The sequence below is a fragment of the Nomascus leucogenys genome, chromosome 15 (assembly GCF_006542625.1).
Source record: "Nomascus leucogenys isolate Asia chromosome 15, Asia_NLE_v1, whole genome shotgun sequence".
NCBI classification, from domain to species: Eukaryota; Metazoa; Chordata; class Mammalia; order Primates; family Hylobatidae; genus Nomascus; species Nomascus leucogenys.
In genome coordinates, this window is record NC_044395.1 from 50,940,887 (window position 1) to 50,960,674 (window position 19,788).

The 19,788-nt window shown below is 38.5% G+C and overlaps 2 protein-coding genes across 10 annotated transcripts; one reads left to right on the forward strand and one right to left on the reverse strand.

Moving 5' to 3' along the window:
* Window positions 1–2,380: 2,380 nt before the first annotated feature.
* On the forward strand, window positions 2,381–9,674 carry CREBZF (CREB/ATF bZIP transcription factor). Of its 8 annotated transcripts, none has more exons than XM_030829099.1 (4): window positions 2,381–3,690; window positions 3,904–3,981; window positions 4,220–5,881; window positions 6,924–9,674. In XM_030829099.1, the coding sequence occupies exons 1-2, from the start codon at window positions 2,630–2,632 to the stop codon at window positions 3,917–3,919; spliced, it is 1,077 nt and encodes a 358-aa protein (XP_030684959.1). In that variant the 5' UTR covers window positions 2,381–2,629; the 3' UTR covers window positions 3,920–3,981; window positions 4,220–5,881; window positions 6,924–9,674. The 8 variants fall into 8 exon arrangements, with proteins under 8 accessions (XP_030684959.1, XP_030684960.1, XP_012360354.1 ...); XM_030829100.1 differs by having other exon boundaries at window positions 4,220–5,129; XM_012504900.2 differs by having other exon boundaries at window positions 5,061–5,129.
* A 1,586-nt stretch (window positions 9,675–11,260) lies between these two features.
* Window positions 11,261–19,788, reverse strand: TMEM126A (transmembrane protein 126A). 2 transcript variants are annotated; one of them, XM_030829571.1, is made up of 5 exons: window positions 19,614–19,788; window positions 17,429–17,524; window positions 13,520–13,713; window positions 12,097–12,211; window positions 11,261–11,495 (listed from the first exon to the last, which is right to left on the reverse strand). In XM_030829571.1, exons 2-5 carry the CDS (start codon window positions 17,515–17,517, stop codon window positions 11,303–11,305), a joined length of 591 nt encoding a protein of 196 aa, XP_030685431.1. In that variant the 5' UTR covers window positions 17,518–17,524; window positions 19,614–19,788; the 3' UTR covers window positions 11,261–11,302. The 2 variants fall into 2 exon arrangements, with proteins under 2 accessions (XP_030685431.1, XP_030685432.1); XM_030829572.1 differs by lacking the exon at window positions 19,614–19,788 and adding an exon at window positions 18,020–18,031.

The window sequence follows — 19,788 nt, forward strand, 5'->3', positions numbered from 1 at the left end:
TCTCTATGTTGCCCAGGCTGGTCTCGAACTCCTGGACTCAGGCAATCCTCTTGCCTCGGCCTCCCAAAGTGCTAGGATTACAGATGTGAGCCACCATGCCCAGCCAAATCATGTGTATTTAAAACAAAATTTTATAACTTAAAAAATATAATCAATCAATCAATAATATTGAATTTTGCCCAAGGGGAAAATAAAGTTGAATGGGATTACCAGCCATACAAAACACCTGTACTCAAGGGAGGCCAGAGTATGCATATATCACCTTGAACTGTGTGCTGTTGTACTTTAGCAAAATCATTCCTAACAGAATGTTAAGCAGGACAAGGAGTCCCTTTATTTTTTCTTCTAGATACCACAGGTCATACTTTTTTCACACCTTGAAATAATTGTTTTCATTCAGTTGAGCTTTAGTGTTATGCCTTCAGTCAAAACTGTAGACTTGGCCTGGCACGGTGGCTCACGCTTGTAATCCCAGCACTTTGGGAGGCCGAGGCGGGTGGATCACGAGGTCAGGAGATCGAGACCACGGTGAAACCCCGTCTCTACTAAAAATACAAAAAATTAGCCGGGCGTGGTGGCGGGCGTCTGTAGTCCCAGCTACTCGGAGAGGCTGAGGCAGGAGAATGGCGTGAACCCGGGAGGCGGAGCTTGCAGTGAGCCGAGATCGCGCCACTGCTCTCCAGCCTGGGTGAGAGAGTGAGACTCCTTCTCAAAAAAAAAAAAAAAAAAAAAAAAAACAAATAAACAAACAAAAAAAAAAACCGTAGACTTTATTCACTCACTCAATAAATATTTGTTGAAGCCTATGCAGTACCAGGCACGTTTCTCAATATTTAGGACCTGTCAGTGTTCAACTTTCCTGGAACTTGCTTTCTGTCTCTCTAAGAAATACTTTATAGAAGCTGCTATCCTTGAGGATATCTGCTACATTATTCAGTATCCTATAGAGAAGTTTCTTTAAGATTTAAGAACTAGAAGAGTGGTTAAAGAATTCATATATACTTTACTCATGAACAAAGGAAAATTCATTTCTCTTTTTTGTTTGGGCTGTCAGGAAACAATTTTTAGCCCAACTCAAACAACTGAGTAAGATAGTGCATCCATCCAGTTCCAACATTAACCTTTTCCCGTTTCAGAACTCCTTCTCTTCCTAGTTCATCTTTTATTGGCCTTGCTTTTTAAAAATTCACAATATTCTGTTTTACTATATTCTAATGTACTTGTAAACTGCTTCAGATCTGAAATCTCTTGTGGGATGTGAACCTAAATATCTGTATTTGTAAACTGCTTCAAATCTCAAATCCCTTGTGGGATATGAACCTAAATAACAAACAGAAAAGGTCTCTAAAATAAAAGATATGTTTTGAGAATAGAGCATTTCAATGGGAAAACGCATGCCATAGTAAACTATGTGTGTATTCAGGAAGACAAAGGAAGACAAAGAGTTTTAAAGGAAAAAAAAATGAGGATGGTTACACATTGTTTTGAAATAATTATCTTGGCTACAAAGGTCAATAACAAGGGTGACGTCAGTTCAAGGTTGGACAGGCAGTTTCTGGGCAGACATCCTTGCAGAGGTTTTGTATAAGGTCGTGATGGTCTTTGTGCAACGTTGTGGTTTTTACAGTCTTTGTTTTCAGGCATATAAGCATGAGTACCCTCTCTTCATAGCCTTTTCTGGCTCTATTTGTCAGAGTTTTTGTTTGTTTGTTACCCAAATGCAGTAAGTCAGTACTGATTGGATCTTGGCTCAAGTGAAAATATCTACTTATAAAAAATGGCAAGAACAACTGAAGACAATTTTTGTAAGCAATGTTTTATTCTACATTCATTTTGCTTTGGTTTTGATTTTTTTAATTGACAAATAATAACTGTCATATTCATTGGGTACATGGTGATGTTTCTATACATATGGAATGTAGTGATCAGGTTAGGGTAATTAGCATATCCATTATCCAACTGAGGACATCTAGTATGGCCCAGGTATTAAATAGTATTAGTAAAGGATTGTTAATTTTCTGAAGACTTGGTAATAGTATTATGATTATGAAAAAAAGTCCGTATTTTTAGAGATGCACACTGAAGTACGCAGGGGTGTGGTGTCTTATCTGCAACTTTAGGATGATTCAGCAAAAAAAAATTTACAAGCATTTATGTAAAGATAAAGCAAATATGGCAAAATGTGTTGAACCGTTGAGTCTGGGTATTGGGTGGTATTGAATTAGGGTGGATAAATCTAGAGTCTGTTGTTATTTTTGCCGCTGTTATTATGACATCACTAGAAAGCTGGAATTATTCCCACTCTAAAGCACCCTGAAATCTCGCGACACTACGGCCTGGTGGCGCGCGAAACGCGGTGGGCGGGGCTGGGGCGAAAACCAGTGACTTCCGGCTAGGCCGTTGTCTGGGTGGCGCGGTCGAGTCATCGCAGGGTCCCACCGCTTCGTTCTCCCGTCCCTCCCCGCGCCTTGGCGCGGGGGGTCGACTAGCCAAGTGAGGCGGGAGGCGACTCGGACCTTTCCCTGCATTTCGTTTCGGCCAGTGCCGGGGGCTACCCGCCCTGGGATCCTTGGGGCCGTGAGGCCCACTCTTAGCGGCCCGGGCCTACCGCGGCCCGCCGCCGGCCCTCATGAGGCATAGCCTGACCAAGCTGCTGGCAGCCTCGGGCAGCAACTCCCCAACCCGCAGTGAGAGCCCGGAGCCGGCTGCAACCTGCTCGCTGCCCTCGGACCTGACCGGGGCGGCAGCGGGGGAGGAGGAGACGGCGGCGGCCGGATCTCCCGGCCGCAAGCAGCAGCTTGGCGACGAAGGAGAGTTGGAAGCCGGGAAGGGGAGCCGCGGCGGCGTGGCCGTGCGCGCGCCCTCGCCCGAGGAGATGGAGGAGGAGGCGATCGCCAGCCTCCCCGGGGAAGAGACGGAGGATATGGACTTTCTGTCTGGGCTGGAACTGGCGGATCTCCTGGACCCCCGACAACCGGACTGGCACCTGGACCCCGGGCTTAGCTCGCCGGGGCCTCTCTCCTCGTCTGGCGGAGGCTCGGATAGCGGCGGCCTGTGGAGAGGGGACGATGACGATGAGGCCGCGGCTGCTGAGATGCAGCGCTTCTCTGACCTGCTGCAAAGGCTGTTAAACGGTATCGGAGGCTGCAGCAGCAGCAGTGACAGTGGCAGCGCCGAAAAGAGGCGGAGAAAGTCCCCAGGAGGAGGCGGCGGTGGCGGCAGCGGTAACGACAACAACCAGGCGGCGACAAAGAGTCCCCGGAAGGCGGCGGCGGCCGCTGCCCGCCTTAATCGGCTGAAGAAGAAGGAGTACGTGATGGGTTTGGAGAGTCGAGTCCGGGGTCTGGCAGCCGAGAACCAGGAGCTGCGGGCCGAGAATCGGGAGCTGGGCAAACGCGTACAGGCACTGCAGGAGGAGAGTCGCTACCTACGGGCAGTCTTAGCCAACGAGACTGGACTGGCTCGCTTGCTGAGCCGGCTGAGCGGCGTGGGACTGCGGCTGACCACCTCGCTTTTCAGAGACTCGCCCGCCGGTGACCACGACTACGCTCTGCCGGTGGGAAAGCAGAAGCAGGACCTGCTGGAAGAGGACGACTCGGCGGGAGGAGTCTGTCTCCATGTGGACAAGGATAAGGTGTCGGTGGAGTTCTGCTCGGCGTGCGCCCGGAAGGCGTCGTCTTCTCTTAAAATGTAGGGTCAAGTAATCTGCTCTTTATCCGCGTTTACCCCTTTCAACTCCCTTACACCATGTCAAACTTACCTTAGTGGGACATCTTCACCGGACACATTTCAGAGGAGAGAAAAAAAGTAATATTGAATCTTAAAGTGTTTAGCTAAAAGCATGAATGTGACACAGTAACCAACTCCTAATGATAACATGTGACTATTAAATCTCTCTGACAGTTTCTTTTTTAGGTGATTTCCTTCCTGCCAGGCTCCGTTGTAGGGGTTACAGAACAGTCGTTCCCGCCTCACAACCTGGTAAGGATCCATCTCTTCCCGTAACGCTCATGCTCTGCTGCTTAGTCTACTTTAATGGGCAACATCTCAGTTTGTGTGTGTGTGATTTTTTTTTTTTTGTTTTTTTTTCTGTTTTGGAAGGTGGGAGGGAAATCTAATTTGGGCCCTGTCCACCCTGGAAACAGACTTGTGCTGGTCAAGAATGTATTTAAGATGCCTCTTCTGGTTGAAATAGCTATTAATGTGTCACCTTATTCAGACTTGCGTGTACCTAGCTCTTCTGTCCCCAGTGTGGACATGGCCTTGGATGACATCGGTTCCAACTGTACACTGAAACCTGCTTATAGAGAGACAGTTTGGAGACAGTGAAACAGGTGAAGTTGAATGGAAGTTCCGAGTTGTACAAGGTGCAAATTGGAATTCCGATTTTAGGGCAACTTTTCAGAGGTTGACAATAAGTATTTGGGGCATGCACAAATGTGATAGTTATTTTGCTGGAGGTGACAGGTATCTCTTAAATATCAACAATGCCTTTTAGTTTTCAGTAAGAGATATAGAAACAGTCTATATGGAGTAACAGATTTTAATGTCTCACCATTAGAGAAGTTGGAAATTAACATGCATATCAGACTCCTGTGTTTTAGTTAATTGGAGAGTAAGAATGGCTAATGTTTCTTTGAGGACCAGCAGTGATTACCCTATCACTGAGTATGAATAAATTGTTGAACATCTTTATTTTTGTTGTATTAAAATTTTAGGTTAAATTTATATATGTATGATTAGATATTGAAGGTTGTGAAATGTGAATGAAAACGTGTAAAGTGAGGCTTCACAAAGAATCTTATTCTCTGTGTTTCAAAAGTATTTGTCCTATTTTAAAATAATTTTTTAAATTGAGTGGTTCTGGCCACTTAAATGACACGATTGGCACTATTTTTCCCAAAGATGGGATTTATTCTTCCCTTGAATCTATTAACCAGTTGTATAAATTGAGTTATGGTGTCCTTCAGTGTAAGAGGCATTAAGAAATTCTTTGTGAAACATCACTGCTTGATAAAGTATATACGTATTTAGCATCCTTGTTTTTCTTTGTGCTAAAGTGGATACAGCTGTTGGGGCAGAAGAGACGGGACCAGCTGCTGGCCACATTTCCTGCTTTATTTTAAAAGGTAGTATAAGAAATGAGGAAAAAGAGGTAATATCAGGGCTTCTGCTGTTTTTTATTTTTAAAATGTTCATAATTAAAAAGTACTTTCCAGCAGTCCAAAGATGTAAGTTATCTTACACATAAAATGTTTTATTTTGTTGTTATTTGGTTATGAAAATGGAATCCTTGTTCTTGCACAACTGTAAATGTTTTGTTGCTAGATAATACGATTTGAGACCTGAATTGGTCTTTGGTTTCCAGTGCATCACAGCATATTTTGTAAAATCATCTACTACTGCACTTGAGCATGAATGGGTAGTAGCCAAACTCACAAATTGGAGTGATGAACCTGCTTATACCTAAGGGCAGGAGCAAGCCCCTCACAATGCAGCTGCATGGGTTTTTAGTGCCTACTGAATTTTATATATATATATATATATATAAAAAAACCAAAAGTAGTTGGAAAGATTATTTGAAATGACTAATTTGTGCTATCTTTATGAAATATGTTAAATGTAGCCTTTTTGAAACAGAAGCCTTGAATTGAAATTTAACTAATACTTGAACATTTTGTATATATTTCTTTGTATATAATTTTGTGCAGTACCAATGACAAAAATATGGTGTCATAATAAAACCAGGTTTGTTGATCTTTTAGTTATGGGCTCAAAGAATTTATTCATCTCTAACATGACATTGGAAAATAATGGATGAAAATAGGAAAAATGATTGTTGTTAATGCTGACTGTGGGTCTTAAAAGGTTCTGGAAAGCAGTAAGTTCATTTTTCTAAAAACTATAACATTCTGTTGGAGTATTTTCTTCCTTACGTCAATACTTTTCCTGCATTATTTGAAATTGTGGGCTGGGGAGAAACAGTAGTCAAAGCTTTCTGAATTGAGATGCTTTGAAATTCCAAGTGTAGATTTTTAGAATGTCATTTTATAAATGGCAGTTTTTGGAATTACTTGATAAAGAACTTTTGAAAATGGAAAGATTAGTATGGCCTATTTTTAAAGCTGCTTTGTTAGGTTTCTTATGTTTTATTAACTGTCTTTTCTCAGTTTCCATTTCATTTTTTTTTTTTCTAGTTTTGGTGACTTAGTGATTTTGTCATTTTTTACATCAACTTCATGGTCTTGTTTTTACATGGTGATTGCATGTATTTAGGATCTATCTAATAGGGGCTTTAAATAAATTTGGTCATATTTATGTGTAAGCACATTTTACTGTAAATGTTTGGGTTTCTGAATTTAAACAGATCTGTTTATTTCAGTATGTAGTAAACAATATCTTAAAGTGTCCGATTCACTACTTGTTAATTAAAAAAGTTATGATTAATGTGAAACTGTTGTCTTACTATTTTTAGAAAATTGTGTTCTGGATGATTAGCACATGGATAAAGGAGACTTCTGGAATATAAAATGGATTGTTTTTGAAATTTCTAGGTTTGGCTCTATTTACTGTAATGGTTGAAAACAATTTAGTATTTGGGTGACCCTTTTGTTTTTCTTCTAAATGTGCCTCTATGGTAAAATACAGAACTAGACTAAAGATGTAGCTTTTTAATATTTGTCTTCGATGGTGGCAGGAGTTCATACATTAATTGAACTAACACATCATATTTTGACCTACTATTTCTATCATATTGACTTACTGTTTCTGCACTTCTTTGACCAGACTTATCTTAAAAAGTCCACTTTTGTTAAAATGTAGTCACACCTCTGATATAATCCAACAAAAAGTGTTCAAAATATTTTAAATATTTGTGCATTTTATAATCACTAAATTAATTTCTCTCTCTTCTCTTTAAACAGCTTAGCAGTGTCTGCAAAAACGAATCTTTTCCTACAACCTGTTAACTGACTGGACTGATGGTAACAAAGTAATTGTGAGAGCCATGTCGGTCAAAAATTTGGCATCTGCTGAAAAAAATGAATGCCATTTTCAAGTTCCCAAATTACTTCTATACTGATTTCACTTTCCAGAAATGGAGATATGAAAAGATTCTCTGGAATCCTTGAAAGACTTAATAGAGATACATGAGACTAAGTTAATATTGGAACAAAATTATACTTTGTCTTTCATGGGAGTGATACTCAGTTATTGCATATCTTTACAAAATTGTAACCTTTGGAGAATTACAGTATTTCATCAAGAAATTAGAGTTTTTACATAATCAAGAGCATATTCTATGGAATTAACATTTAGTGGACTAGAATTACGTAAGCAGGCCATCAGTGATCACAAGGCATATGAGTTTGTATTTATTTCCTGGAACATGAGAGCTAATTTGGAGTACAGACAGACACCCTGCTGAGTAGAATATAAAAATTAATGTAAAGTTCTGAACTATAAAGAGTAGTCCTTTTAAATAGATGCATTGATTTGTATATCTTTGAAAAAGTTGATTATGATTAAATGTGTGGGTAGTTAATTACAATTTAGGGTAACAACCAGGATGTATGGATTCTGAGGTTTTGGCTTCTTGAGCTTTCTCTTGAGTACTTGATACTGTTTTTTTAATATTTTGAGGTTTCTAATTAATGGTATGCTAGTTTCTACTGTTCTATATAAAAATTTATCTAGTGTTGTATAAGGGCTTTAGTATTCTGGATGATGGGAGTGGCTTTTTGTGGCATATGGTTGTTTTACTTAATTGAAATATTTTTTCAGTTTATTACAAGTGTGAAAAAACACTCAAAACTCTGGATTGTTTTATTTCATTTTTGTTGGATTATGTTAATACATTCCTTCACCTGGTTTAGATTGAGTCATTTTATCTCACTCATTTGGAAATGTGCAGCTGATAGAAGAGGGATTGGGGTAGGAGATTGGCTCTTACTTCATAATAAATATACAGTTGGTTATTGTATTATTCAAAACTTGTTAAATCCAGTCAGTTTCTTACCATTTTAAATGTATTCAGTGCCTGCGAAGCCAGGCAGCAAAGAGTATTCCCACTGGCTTAAAACTTAAGTGCTGATGCTCCTACAGTACAGCTAGTTACAATTCCAGAACCCAAAGGCACCAGCATTATTTGGTGACCTTAACTACTACTTTGATAGAACAGACTGGGTAATTCACTGATAAAGAGTCATTATCTTTTAAATATGTGATTACCTAGTTCAGCATTTTGAATGTGTAGTTTAAGGTCTCTCTGATTTAGTAAAATTTTAAAGCTAAATAATCTGATGACTCTTGAAAGTTTAATTGGTACTATGACATTTATGTTTTTTTCCCCCAGACTCACAGCCAATACAAAGTTTTGAGACTCTCCTAAATGTTAATATTTTTGCTGTTTTTCTGAGCTGTTTTTTTATTTACTTACCACCTAAGCTGGGGATCAAAAAGGGAATTCTTCCATTAGAAATTTGTAGTGTTATGTGTGGCCAGCACAGTATTTTTCAGATTTGAATTTCAGTACCTTTATGTGTAGCCTCAGTACTCTCAACACCAGTCACTCTTTATTGTCTTAAAATACTCCATACTTTTTGTTGACCCAAAATTGTTGAAAATATTTTGCTCAGTTTTCACAATGAACTAATTGAAAAGTGTAGTTACTGTGTTGTAAACATTTGTGTAGTTCTGTTAATATACTGATTTGAATTTTATTTATCTCAACTTCCTTTAGCGTCTGCCTCCAAATTTTGTCTTTGCTGTATACCCACTGAGATCAATTCCCTAGACCCCTCTAGCTCTTAGTGTACTATAATTTGGGCTTTATAAAATATATTAATGTCTTAATTTAAATAGAATGTGAGCCCTCTTTTTTTTAAGCCAAATAACTACACAAAATAAATTATAAAAGATTTAGTTTGTCTACTGTGACTAGACTGAAATATTAAAAATTGAGGGTAGTTTACTTCAAGTGTTAGCTACAAATGACTCAATGTCCTTAAATAATGCAGGTATCTGCCCTCTGAACAAAAATTTTGGCAAAGTAAATTTGTAGCGACAGACTTAACATGATTTATTATGTTGCCCATTTATGCTAATGGAAAAGATAATTTAAAAATTTGTGGCAGAGGACAGATATTAGAAATACTTTTTGGTTACAGAAACCATTGTAAACTCATCCTCATTTATAAATGGTATTATGCTAGGGAGTAATTGGACTAGGAATGTTTAAATGTGCTCAATCGTCAGAGAACTTAGTTATATCATTGGGCTTTGAATTATCTAAGTTGATTACATAATTCTATATTCTTAAGGAGTCTAACTCGGTACTTGGGTTAACGCCAGAAATTACTTTCAATTCATTGTTTTTTCACTGGGATGAGTAGAACTCTGCTTTTAGTAAAAGTGACAGAATGTAGGTAAAATGGATGATTTGGGGTCAGAGCTTTTCATCTTGATATTTTAGCCTGTAAAATAAACAGCTATATTGTTTTGCCCTTTAAATGTTATATATATCTTTCTGTCTTTCTTTCCCTAGTTATAAAAGTAAAGCATATTCTTTATAGAAAACTTGGAATATCCTGAAGGGAATCAAGAAGAAAAGAAAAATCACCCTTATAACTCTATAAGCCATAGAATATCCACAGTAAACATTTTGGCATGCTTCCTTTCAGTCTCTTGTGCATATAGATTCTTTTGCCTCATAACTGGGATCATTTTTTATATAAGTTTGGTAGATAAAACATTTTATGTGCCTGTTAAAAGAACAAATCATCTTTGCTTTCTGAAAAATTGAGATTGTATTTTGTTAATTTCACATGAGTTTTTCATCTTTGGCAGCACAGCTTTATATTTTTCTTTAAACAGAAGCTAAAGGCCAGTTTCACTCACAAAGATGCCTTTTCTAAATTATGTATAATTTTAAGTAGCATAAGATTACTTAACAGATATGTCACTATTTGGAAGTAATAGTTAAGAGATTCATGAATAATCTTGGATGCCACTTAAAATTTTGTTTGGTACTTCTGATGATTGGCTTGCTTCATAAGTGTTGGTTTAGATCTACGCTGTCCAGTACTGTAACCATTAGTCACGTGGCTAAACATTTTAAATGGATTAAAATTAAAAATTCAGTTACTCAATTGCACTTGCCACATTTCAGGTGCCCAGCAGCTACATAGGCTAGTGGCTAATATATTGACAGTACAGATAGAAAATATTTCCATCATCACAGAAAGCTCTGTTGGACAATGCTGATTCAGTTGCTGTCACAAAAGAAAATGGTTTAGAGAACTAGGATGAGAAATGTTAGGAGAACAGAAGAAAGCACATCAAAAATTTAAATGATCTTAGGAAATGAACCAACTAGGATATTTCACTGAGGGTCAGAGAGATTAGTTAATTTTGTGATTCTAAATATCCCACAATAAATGGAAGCTTGAAAGACTACCTAAACTAAAAATACAGCTTTCCAAATAAGGTGACTCGAAGTAGGTAGGTCTATATCATAATAGCTGAAGCTGAGCCTGAATGACTCAAGAAGATGATTGATTGATTTGAGGAAGGTTGTTAAATCAGTTCTAAGAATCTATGGATTGGCCGGGCACGGTGGCTCACGCTTGTAATCCCAGCACTTTGGGAGGCCGAGGCGGGCGGATCACGAGGTCAGGAGATCGAGACTACGGTGAAACCCCGTCTCTACTAAAAATACAAAAAAATTAGCCGGGCGTGGTGGCGGGTGCCTGTAGTCCCAGCTACTCGGAGAGGCTGAGGCAGGAGAATGGCGTGAAACCGGGAGGCGGTGCTTGCAGTGAGCCGAGATTGCGCCACTGCACTCCAGCCTGGGCGACAGAGCGAGACTCTGTCTCAAAAAAAAAAAAGAATCTATGGATTAATAATTTGAATTGAAAAAGTGAATTATAAGTAACATTTGGTAGAGTATATTGATGATACATATGTTTTCATTTTTTATTCCTGTTTGGCATTATGAAGTCTTCAGTGTAAAATACTATATAGTTACTTTTTCCTCTTGTGTTGTGTTACAGACCAAACTCAACGCCTAAGGTAAAAGAGTAGAGCAAGCAAGGTAGAAGAGACAATACTGGGCAAACTAGTGAAGTTAAACTTGTTTAAGTGGGTAGCTTTTAATTAGATTCAGCCTTTTGTTGCCCTGTGTAGCCTTTTGTTGTAGGTCCCAGAATTATACCTCGTGATAAATTACAAGTCTATGTTTATGCATAACATTAGACATAAACTGTTTTTACCATTTTATTTTTGTTTACATATTTGTTTAAAATCAGTAGATTTCTTGGCCAGGTTCAGATAACTGAAGGGCCTTTATAAGTAGTTTATATTGTTCAGACCCAAGGTATGCTGAAAACGTAGTCTGGAGCACAATAGGAAATAACATCTTTCTCAAGACAGGCTTAGAAGTTCTAATCCAGTAACTTAAGATGTTCCCTTTGTGTGGTAACAGAGCTGATTGATACCTGTAAGAAAACATTGAGATAGTTCAATAGAAAAGATTGTTGTATCAAGTGGCAAACCTATCTATGATACATATTAGTCCTAGAAGTCTTAAGTTAAAACTAAAGATTAAAGTAAAGGTCTTCAGTGTCTATTAATCCCAAAAACTTTTGTTTCTTTATCCAGTTTGCTTCAAGGCTATAGCACAGATTGCTGATGCAAGAGTCCAACAGAGAATAGCCAGAATTATTTTAGAATAGAAGGCTAATATAACAGCTAGACATTTTCTGATGGAATTTTCCTTTAATGCAAATGTTCAAACTCATCCAAGATAATTGTTTATATGATAGAAGTTTTATGCATAATACTGTTTGCAGCTTTGTAGTTAGTTTAGTATTTAGTACACAAATTAAGGTTAATACCCTGAACTACACACCAAGTGTAACTGTTTGAAATTCTTGATCAGTAGAATTTCATTATAAGAAAAAACAGGTCTTGCTAACTTCTAATCAAGAGGGTAACATTGCCTTTGGTCTAAATGCCTTAAAAACAAAATATATTTGCTGCTTTAAGTTGTGAGTTTTATAGGTAATCACATATTATAAAAAGTTTTTCATTTCCTACCTGGCTGCTAGGCCACCATTTACAGGTATAGCCAAGAAAACAGGGTATAGACCACCAATAACAAGACCAATCAGTCCACTCCGTGTTATGGTACAGGTTTCACAATCCAAATCACCTAGGAAATAAATTAGTCATGGAAATGAAGGTCATGATAGTCAAGCAAACATGATTTAAAGACTGTAAGATCCTCTTTTGTGTATCAGGTATTTTTCAGGCAATATATCAAATGTAATTCTACAAAGCATGTTAAAAGGTATAATTACATCTATGAGTAACTTAAAATAGCTAGGAATAATTGGTAAAACTATTAGGAAAAAAATTCTCTAATTTGTTCTCAACTTAGAGATAATAATCTCATGGTTTGGGCTGCTGCTAGCTTTCTGCACTTGTTTTTTATCAACAGACCTGGGCTAATATTTTCACTCAGTCTGTTCAATTAAATGGGCGATAGCTCTTCCTTGATCATAGAAATTGTTTCCACTGGTCATGGGAATTAAAACAAAATACTCGTCAAATTTAAACAAATTTGGAGCAGCACTTAACAGAAAATAAAATTTAGATGGACTGCCTTCCCTAGCACCTATGGTAATATTTTTATTTGAAATAATTAATCAAAAGATTCAGCACACATGGTAAATTTTCAAAAGGAAATCAAATCTCCATGTATTTGATAAACGTATATGCATTTAGTGCTTTAAGAGATTTACTATATAAAGAGTCTTACCACCATAAAAATATTTTCCCCCTTTAAGGAACTTCTCTATAAAATATGAATAAAAAATCTAAGGTAGCCAACGTTATTTATATACATTTGTATATATATAGTATTTCCATATATATAATTTTCAGATATATATGTATATATGGATTTCCAAATATTTCTTACTCTAAATGAGCACTGTGAGAAAGATATGTTAGAAAAAGGAAAGTATTGCCGGGTGCAGTGGCTCACGCCTGTAATCCCAGCACTTTGAGAAGCCAAGGCGGGTGGATCACCTGAGGTCAGGAGTTTGAGACCAGCCTGGCCAACATGGTGAAACCCTGTCTCTACTAAAAATACAAAAAATTAGCTGGGCGTGGTGGTGGGCACCTGTAATCCCAGCTACTCAGGAGGCTGAGGCAGGAGAATTGCTTGAACCCAGGAGGTGGAGGTCGCAGTGAGCCAAGATCGCGCCAGGGCACTCCAACCTGGGCAACAAGAGCAAAACGCCAACTCAAAGAAGTATTTAGAACTGCTGTGTATGTGCATCTTGGTTGGTAGACCATGCTAATATGAATTATTTGCCACATTATATAGGCTAGCAAGATTTAATCTTAACACTGCATTACAGCATACAGCTACTTGATATTAATAAGTATGGACTAAAGCTGCAAATAACATATACTAAGGCAAAGTCTTTGGTGATAGTGAAGTAGAATTTACCTGTATTTAAAGGAAAACTTACAAAACATCTGTAAGTTAAGTCTGTTGTAAGAAAAGGTATCCCTGCCATTGGTAAGCCAGCAGCTATACGAGCCTTTGTCACATTCAAGATGCGTCGAAAAAGACTGTTTGCTATGAGGCCACAAAGAGCAGCATTTAATCCAACATAAACTGATCCATTTTCAAGTAGATTCCTGAAAGGGTGAGAAGAAAGAACTTTTTCTTTGGCATTATTGTGTGTGTGAGCTGTCCCGATTTTGACATGTGTTATAGGACTTTGGGAATACACTAACTGGATACAACATCTATCCCTTATAGAACCAAAATCTTAAAAATTGCTTTATATATAGGTTTTTGCTCTTCTCCTAGCAGCCAGTGGGTGCCTCTCCTGAGCTCCCATAATAATTAATACTTCCTCTCTAGCACAACACATTACAAGACAGTACTATCTTATATAATCACTGATGTACATGTCAGGCTTCTACACTAGTCTTTAAACAACCAGAAGACAATGGATACAAAGATGTATTCTGCCTGACACAGGAGATGTTCAATAATGTGGAGTTAATGTGATTTCTTTCACTCTTCCCTGAAACATTAGTGTCAGGATTGGGAGTATTAACATTTAAGCAATACCCTATGCTAGGTACTTTATAACAATCCATTGATGAGAAATAAACTGATGTTTTGAGGTAGTGGTAGAACTGGATTTGAAGCCAAGGTTATGTATGAACTTTTAACCTATGTCCTATGCATTCTTTAGTTTTGGGAAAAAGTAATACCTTACATGATTGCTGAATATTGAAAATGCTGACTCCAAACTTTTCAGGCTACTACTTAGCTTTTTTACCACTTGCATTGCCATCTACAATACAGTCTTAAAATTTTCATTACTCTTAACTAGCCAAAGTAGCCACACACTACCTCCTCTAACTTCTATGGCTTACACTCATCTTAAAATAGCTTTTTTAGGAACTCAGCTTCCTACCTTGTATAAGGTATTGCTTTTCTTATCTGACACTTTGCAGTCATGATGCCTATCACTCACTGAGAGCTCCACTGTGTGCAGCAGACTTAGTGCTAAAGGCACAAAAAATTACCTTCTATCTTCAAGGTTAACATAGTTAAATATTACTGGAGAAGAAAGAGATGTAAACGAGATATAACAGAAGTCTATGAAAATGGTAATGGTGGTACCAGACAGTGGCAGTTCAGGAACTTGCAGTACATAGATTATAATTAGTGATGACAGCCTGGAGAACCTACCAACCACAAAAACCATGTACATGTGAAAAGCCTATTTTTTTTTTGTGGGGGTTGAGGGAATAAAAAACTTGAACACTTCCTCTAAAATATTTCATCATAAAAATCATGTGAAATATATATTATGCCCATTTTAAATCCCAATGTTCAGGTAAATAATTTGCCTGTATGTATATATAATATATATAAAATACATATATACATGTTATATATAAGTCCATTTGTTTACAAGTATGTTACATATACAAATAAATAAAAAGTAGTACAAGTGAAATCTGCATAGCAAACTTTGTTCTCCCAACCAGATTTTTCCCATAGCTAAAGTCAAAAATGTTTAGTTAATTAAAAGCACAAAATTGTTGCCTAGCAGCCCCTTGCCAGTTTTCCAAAAAAGTACCTATACCAACTAAAAACTCATGACTTTTTGATAAGGCATACACAAGAAATAGATATGAAATAGCCCAAATTTAACAGATGACAAACATGTATGTGAAAGTATTGCTGTAGATCAGAAAATGAAGTTTTTGATATTAAGAAAGCTCCATACACCGAAGGACATGCCAAGTAACTGTTAAATACCTGATTAATAATCAAAGAGGAAATGAAGATTCAAACTTAGAAGATAAAATGGGAATGAAGAGAAAAAACAGGAACAAGGCAAAGATAACAGGACACTGTAATCTGCCTAGTTTAGATGCCAATGATTGAAAGATTTATTGCCTCTAAACTAAATTTTGCTTTACAGTTCCAGGTATTCTTTCTAATTTGGTAAAGAACCCAGTGACAGCCTGCTTTCTTCTCTTCAAAGCTGCCACCATCTACTCTTTTTTGAGACAGTCTTGCTGTGTCACCCAGGCTGGAGTGCAGTGGCATGATCTCGGCTCACTGCAACATCCGCCTCCCAGGTTCAAACGATTCTCGTGCCTCAGCTTCTCCAGTGGCTAGGACTACAGGCACGTGCCCCCACATCTGGCTAATTTTTGTATTTTTAGTAGAGATAGGGTTTCACCATGTTGGCCAGGCTAGTCTTAAACTCCTGACCTCAGGTGACCAGCCCGCCTCTGCCTCCCAAAGTGCTGGGATTACAGGTGTGAGCCACCATGCCCAGCCTACTCTTCTTTTGTTAGTCTTTCTCACTTTCCCTATCTTGCTGGCCTGGAAACATGGACATAGTTCCTTTTTTGCTTTAAAATGTTTTCTGTTACCTCAGGAAAACAACTAGAAGGGAGTGGAGCTGGAGTGTGGGGGAGGGGGGTAAAAGAGCTTTTAAGATCTCACCAAGTTTTTACTACTGGCCTTTTTTTTCTTCCCCTCGGAGATCCTTGTTGTGAACACTACTGGTCTTGATTTATAGGTTCTCCCTGATTAAGATGGTAAGTGGCAGCAAGATGGGGATTTGTTCAGTTTTCATTCCTGAAGATAGCAAGATTATGCTTCCAGAATGTATTTTAAATCCATCCTCTTTTCATCTCAGGTGTCACCACCCCTACCATCTCCACTCACCAGGATTACTATGCCATTTTTTCTACTGGTCTTTGTGTTTCCTTTCTTTCCTACTTCATATCTGCTTTCCAAAAAGCAGCTGGAATGTTCTTTAGAAATGCTAACATCATCCCCCTGCTCAAAACTATTCCTGGTCCTTATGCCCACTTCCTTAGTACTTCAGTAACAATGGTTACTCAAGTACCACAAGCCTTGGCTATCTTGTGGCTAGGCATATGCCATTACCTCTACTTAAGACACTGTCCCTCTCTCCTTCCCAGGCGGCTGCTTTTCATCCTTTTATAGTCAGACCTTCTTGACTGTCAACAAAGTGTAAGACATTTTGTGGAAGTACACATTAGCTGCCTGGCAAAGATCAGTATATTCCCTATATTGGTTTTTCTCTTTAATATTTTTTTTTTTTTCTGTTTGAGACGGAGTCTCGCTCTTGTCACCCAGGCTGGAGTGTAGTGGTGTGATCTCGGCTCACAGCAACCTCCACCTCCCAAGTTTAAGCGATTCTCCTGCCTCAGCCTCCCAAGTAGCTGGGATTACAGGCACCTGCCACCACGCCCAGCTAATTTTTGTACTTTTAGTAGAGACAAGGTTTCACCATGTTGGCCAGGCTGGTCTGAACTCCTGATCTCAGGTGATCTGCCCGCCTTGGCCTCCCAAAGTGCTGGGATTACAGGCGTGAGCCACCATGCCTGGCCCTCTTTAATAATATCTTACAGATCTTTAGCCATGATCCTATTTCTCTGACATTCTCTATCTTGCTATGTGTGTTCTACGGTACTCTTAGACTGGTAAGCATACTGACAGAATGAACTGGAAAAAAAAAAGACATTTTAAAAGTTATTTTAAAGTTTTGTTATTTAAATGGTCTGTAAATGTTTACATTTTACTATACTCCAAGCCTAATGGAAAAACTCAAAACATTATACAATTAGATATGTCCAAAGACATGAGTTCCAGCCTCACCTTCCACAATTAGCTATGTGATATTGAGCAAAATGGTTAAACGCTCTCATCCAGGCAAGAAAAGGGCAATTTCCTCCTCACATTCCATGTTGTTTATACTCAAACCAGATAAATTTGAGATAATGAATCAATGGTGAAAATCCACCTGATAAAAGGTATTTTTAAATTAAGAAGGGATCTTACCTTTCTGCCTCTGGAAGCTGGTTAATTTTTCTGGATATATCAACAATTGTTATGTTTTCCTTGGTATTATTGGATTTATGATTTTCCATTTTGAGCCTTAAAAAACATGAAGATATCATTTCTCAAGAATTTATACAAAGAATTTTAAAAACCTTCTGAAGACTAAAAATAATACTGTAGAGCTAATCTGGAAAAAATCATTGCATATATATTATTAAAAAAAAAATCTAAGTGAAACAGAAACCAGAATATGAAAAGCAACACATAAAGCTTTTAGGAAATACAGAATATCTTCATAAACCTTGAAAGTATTTCCTAAACAATTCACAAATAGCACTAAACATAAAAGACTTATAAAACTAGCAGTATTGAAGTTAAGAACCTATGGTTATCAACATATACCATAAAGCTAAGCTAGTGTGGGAGAAAATGCAACAGAACTGACAGAGTAGTTAGTACCCAGAACATACATGGAACTACATATCAACACGAAAAAGGTAAGCAGCCCTACAGAAAAACTGACAAAATATTTGAACAGGCACTTCACAAAAAGGAAAGTTAAACGGCCAATAAACATGAAAATATGCTCACCTTCATTGTAACTGGGGGAACAACCTACAATGAGATACCAATAGGTACCCATAGGTTAGCTAAAATTAAAATCTGACAATTCCAATTATTGGCAAGAATGTGGGGTAGCTAAAACTACATTCTGTGTACAGAATGTGGGGTAGCTTTACCCAAACTGTACAGTCACTTTGGGAAAGAATTTGGTATTATTTAGCAGATAGAAGACACACATACCTAGCAATTTCATTTCTAGGTATACCTGAGATCAGGGCTCAGCAAACTTTAAAGGGCCAGATGTAAATATGGTAGGCTTTGCAGGTAACATACAGCCTTTGTTGAATATTTTTTTTTAAAAAAAGCTATAAAAACATAAAAATCATTCTTAGCTGGGTGGCTGTACCAAGGCAAGTGATAGGCTGCAATATGGCCTACATGCCAGTAGTTTGTTGATATCTGCACTAGTTAGGATGAAAATGTTAAGGGAATGGTGAATGATGAAGATTTGGCTCAGGTTTCAGGGTAACAGCTAAGAAAAACAAAGGCTGGGTGCAGTGGCTCACGCCTGTAATCCCAGCACCTTGGGAGGCCAAGGCAGACGGATCACCTGAGGTCAGCAGTTCGAGACCAGCCTGGCCAGCATGGTGAAACTCCCTAACTTTTAAAAATGCAAAAATTAGCCAGGCACGGCGGCAGCTGCCTGTAATCCCAGCTACTCGGGAGGCTGAGGCAGGAGAATCGCTTGAACCTGGGAGGCGGAGGTTGCAGTGTGCCGAGATCTCACCACTGCACTCCAGCCTGGGTGAGAGCGAGACTCCGTCTAAAAAAAAAAAAAAAAGTTCAGGGCACTCGTTTAATTATTTATTGCTACCTGTTTTATATCGGTAAGACGTCATTTGGAAATGTTGAGTACATTGACATTCCGTATCTCTAGACTTAAAGTTAACCTAATAAGTACAATGCAGCCTTAGAAATTTACGTCTAGGTTTCTGGTAGTCAAATTTTTGAGGGCCTTGGCTACAATAAGATAAGACGCAATCCCTGCTGTACAAGAGCGCTGAATGATTTTGTGTATGGGGTGGTGAAATATATAATCAAATTCAGTATGTATATATTGTACTGAGGGCAATTAAGTCACTCAATTCAGTATAAGTCCTGACTGGGCAGCCCCTGTGGGCATTTTGTCTCCGATATTAATAACAAATACCTATCAAAGACAACGCCGTCTGTAAAAACTACAAATATTTCGAAAGATTTTTGTGTTACCTATCTCATGTCATTCTTGGAAGAGCTCTGAGAGATAGGCAGTTTGGGGCCTATCTGAGACACAGGTAAAGTGGGGTCTGTGAAAATCAAATTTGGCCGTGGTCACCTTGTAAATTGACAGTAAACCTGGGATTAAATTCAATCTCAGGCATTTTTCCCTTCTACTGGGTTAATTTAAATATAAGGTCTTTCCTTCTAGAGTGCAAAGTAAAGAGAGGCAGCACCAAGAGCCAACTACACTTCTACTTGCTCTCATTTACGCGCAGCGCTGCTGGTAGCTAGCGTGTCACCGCGCCGCGCTTCTCCTTACACCGGGACATTTACTTCACCCCCTCCCCCGGAATACCAGTACCTTATACTCTCCTCCCAGTAGCCTGTGGGTGCCTCCTCAGGTCTTCCTCAGCCACACGTGGGGTCACTGCGGCCTTTGCTCAAATTGCCTGGGCGCAGCCATCTTTGGCTGACTCGTGACGCGGCGTGGGCGGGCGCCGGGTCGCGGCTGCTAATTGGACTGCGGGACGGAGGTT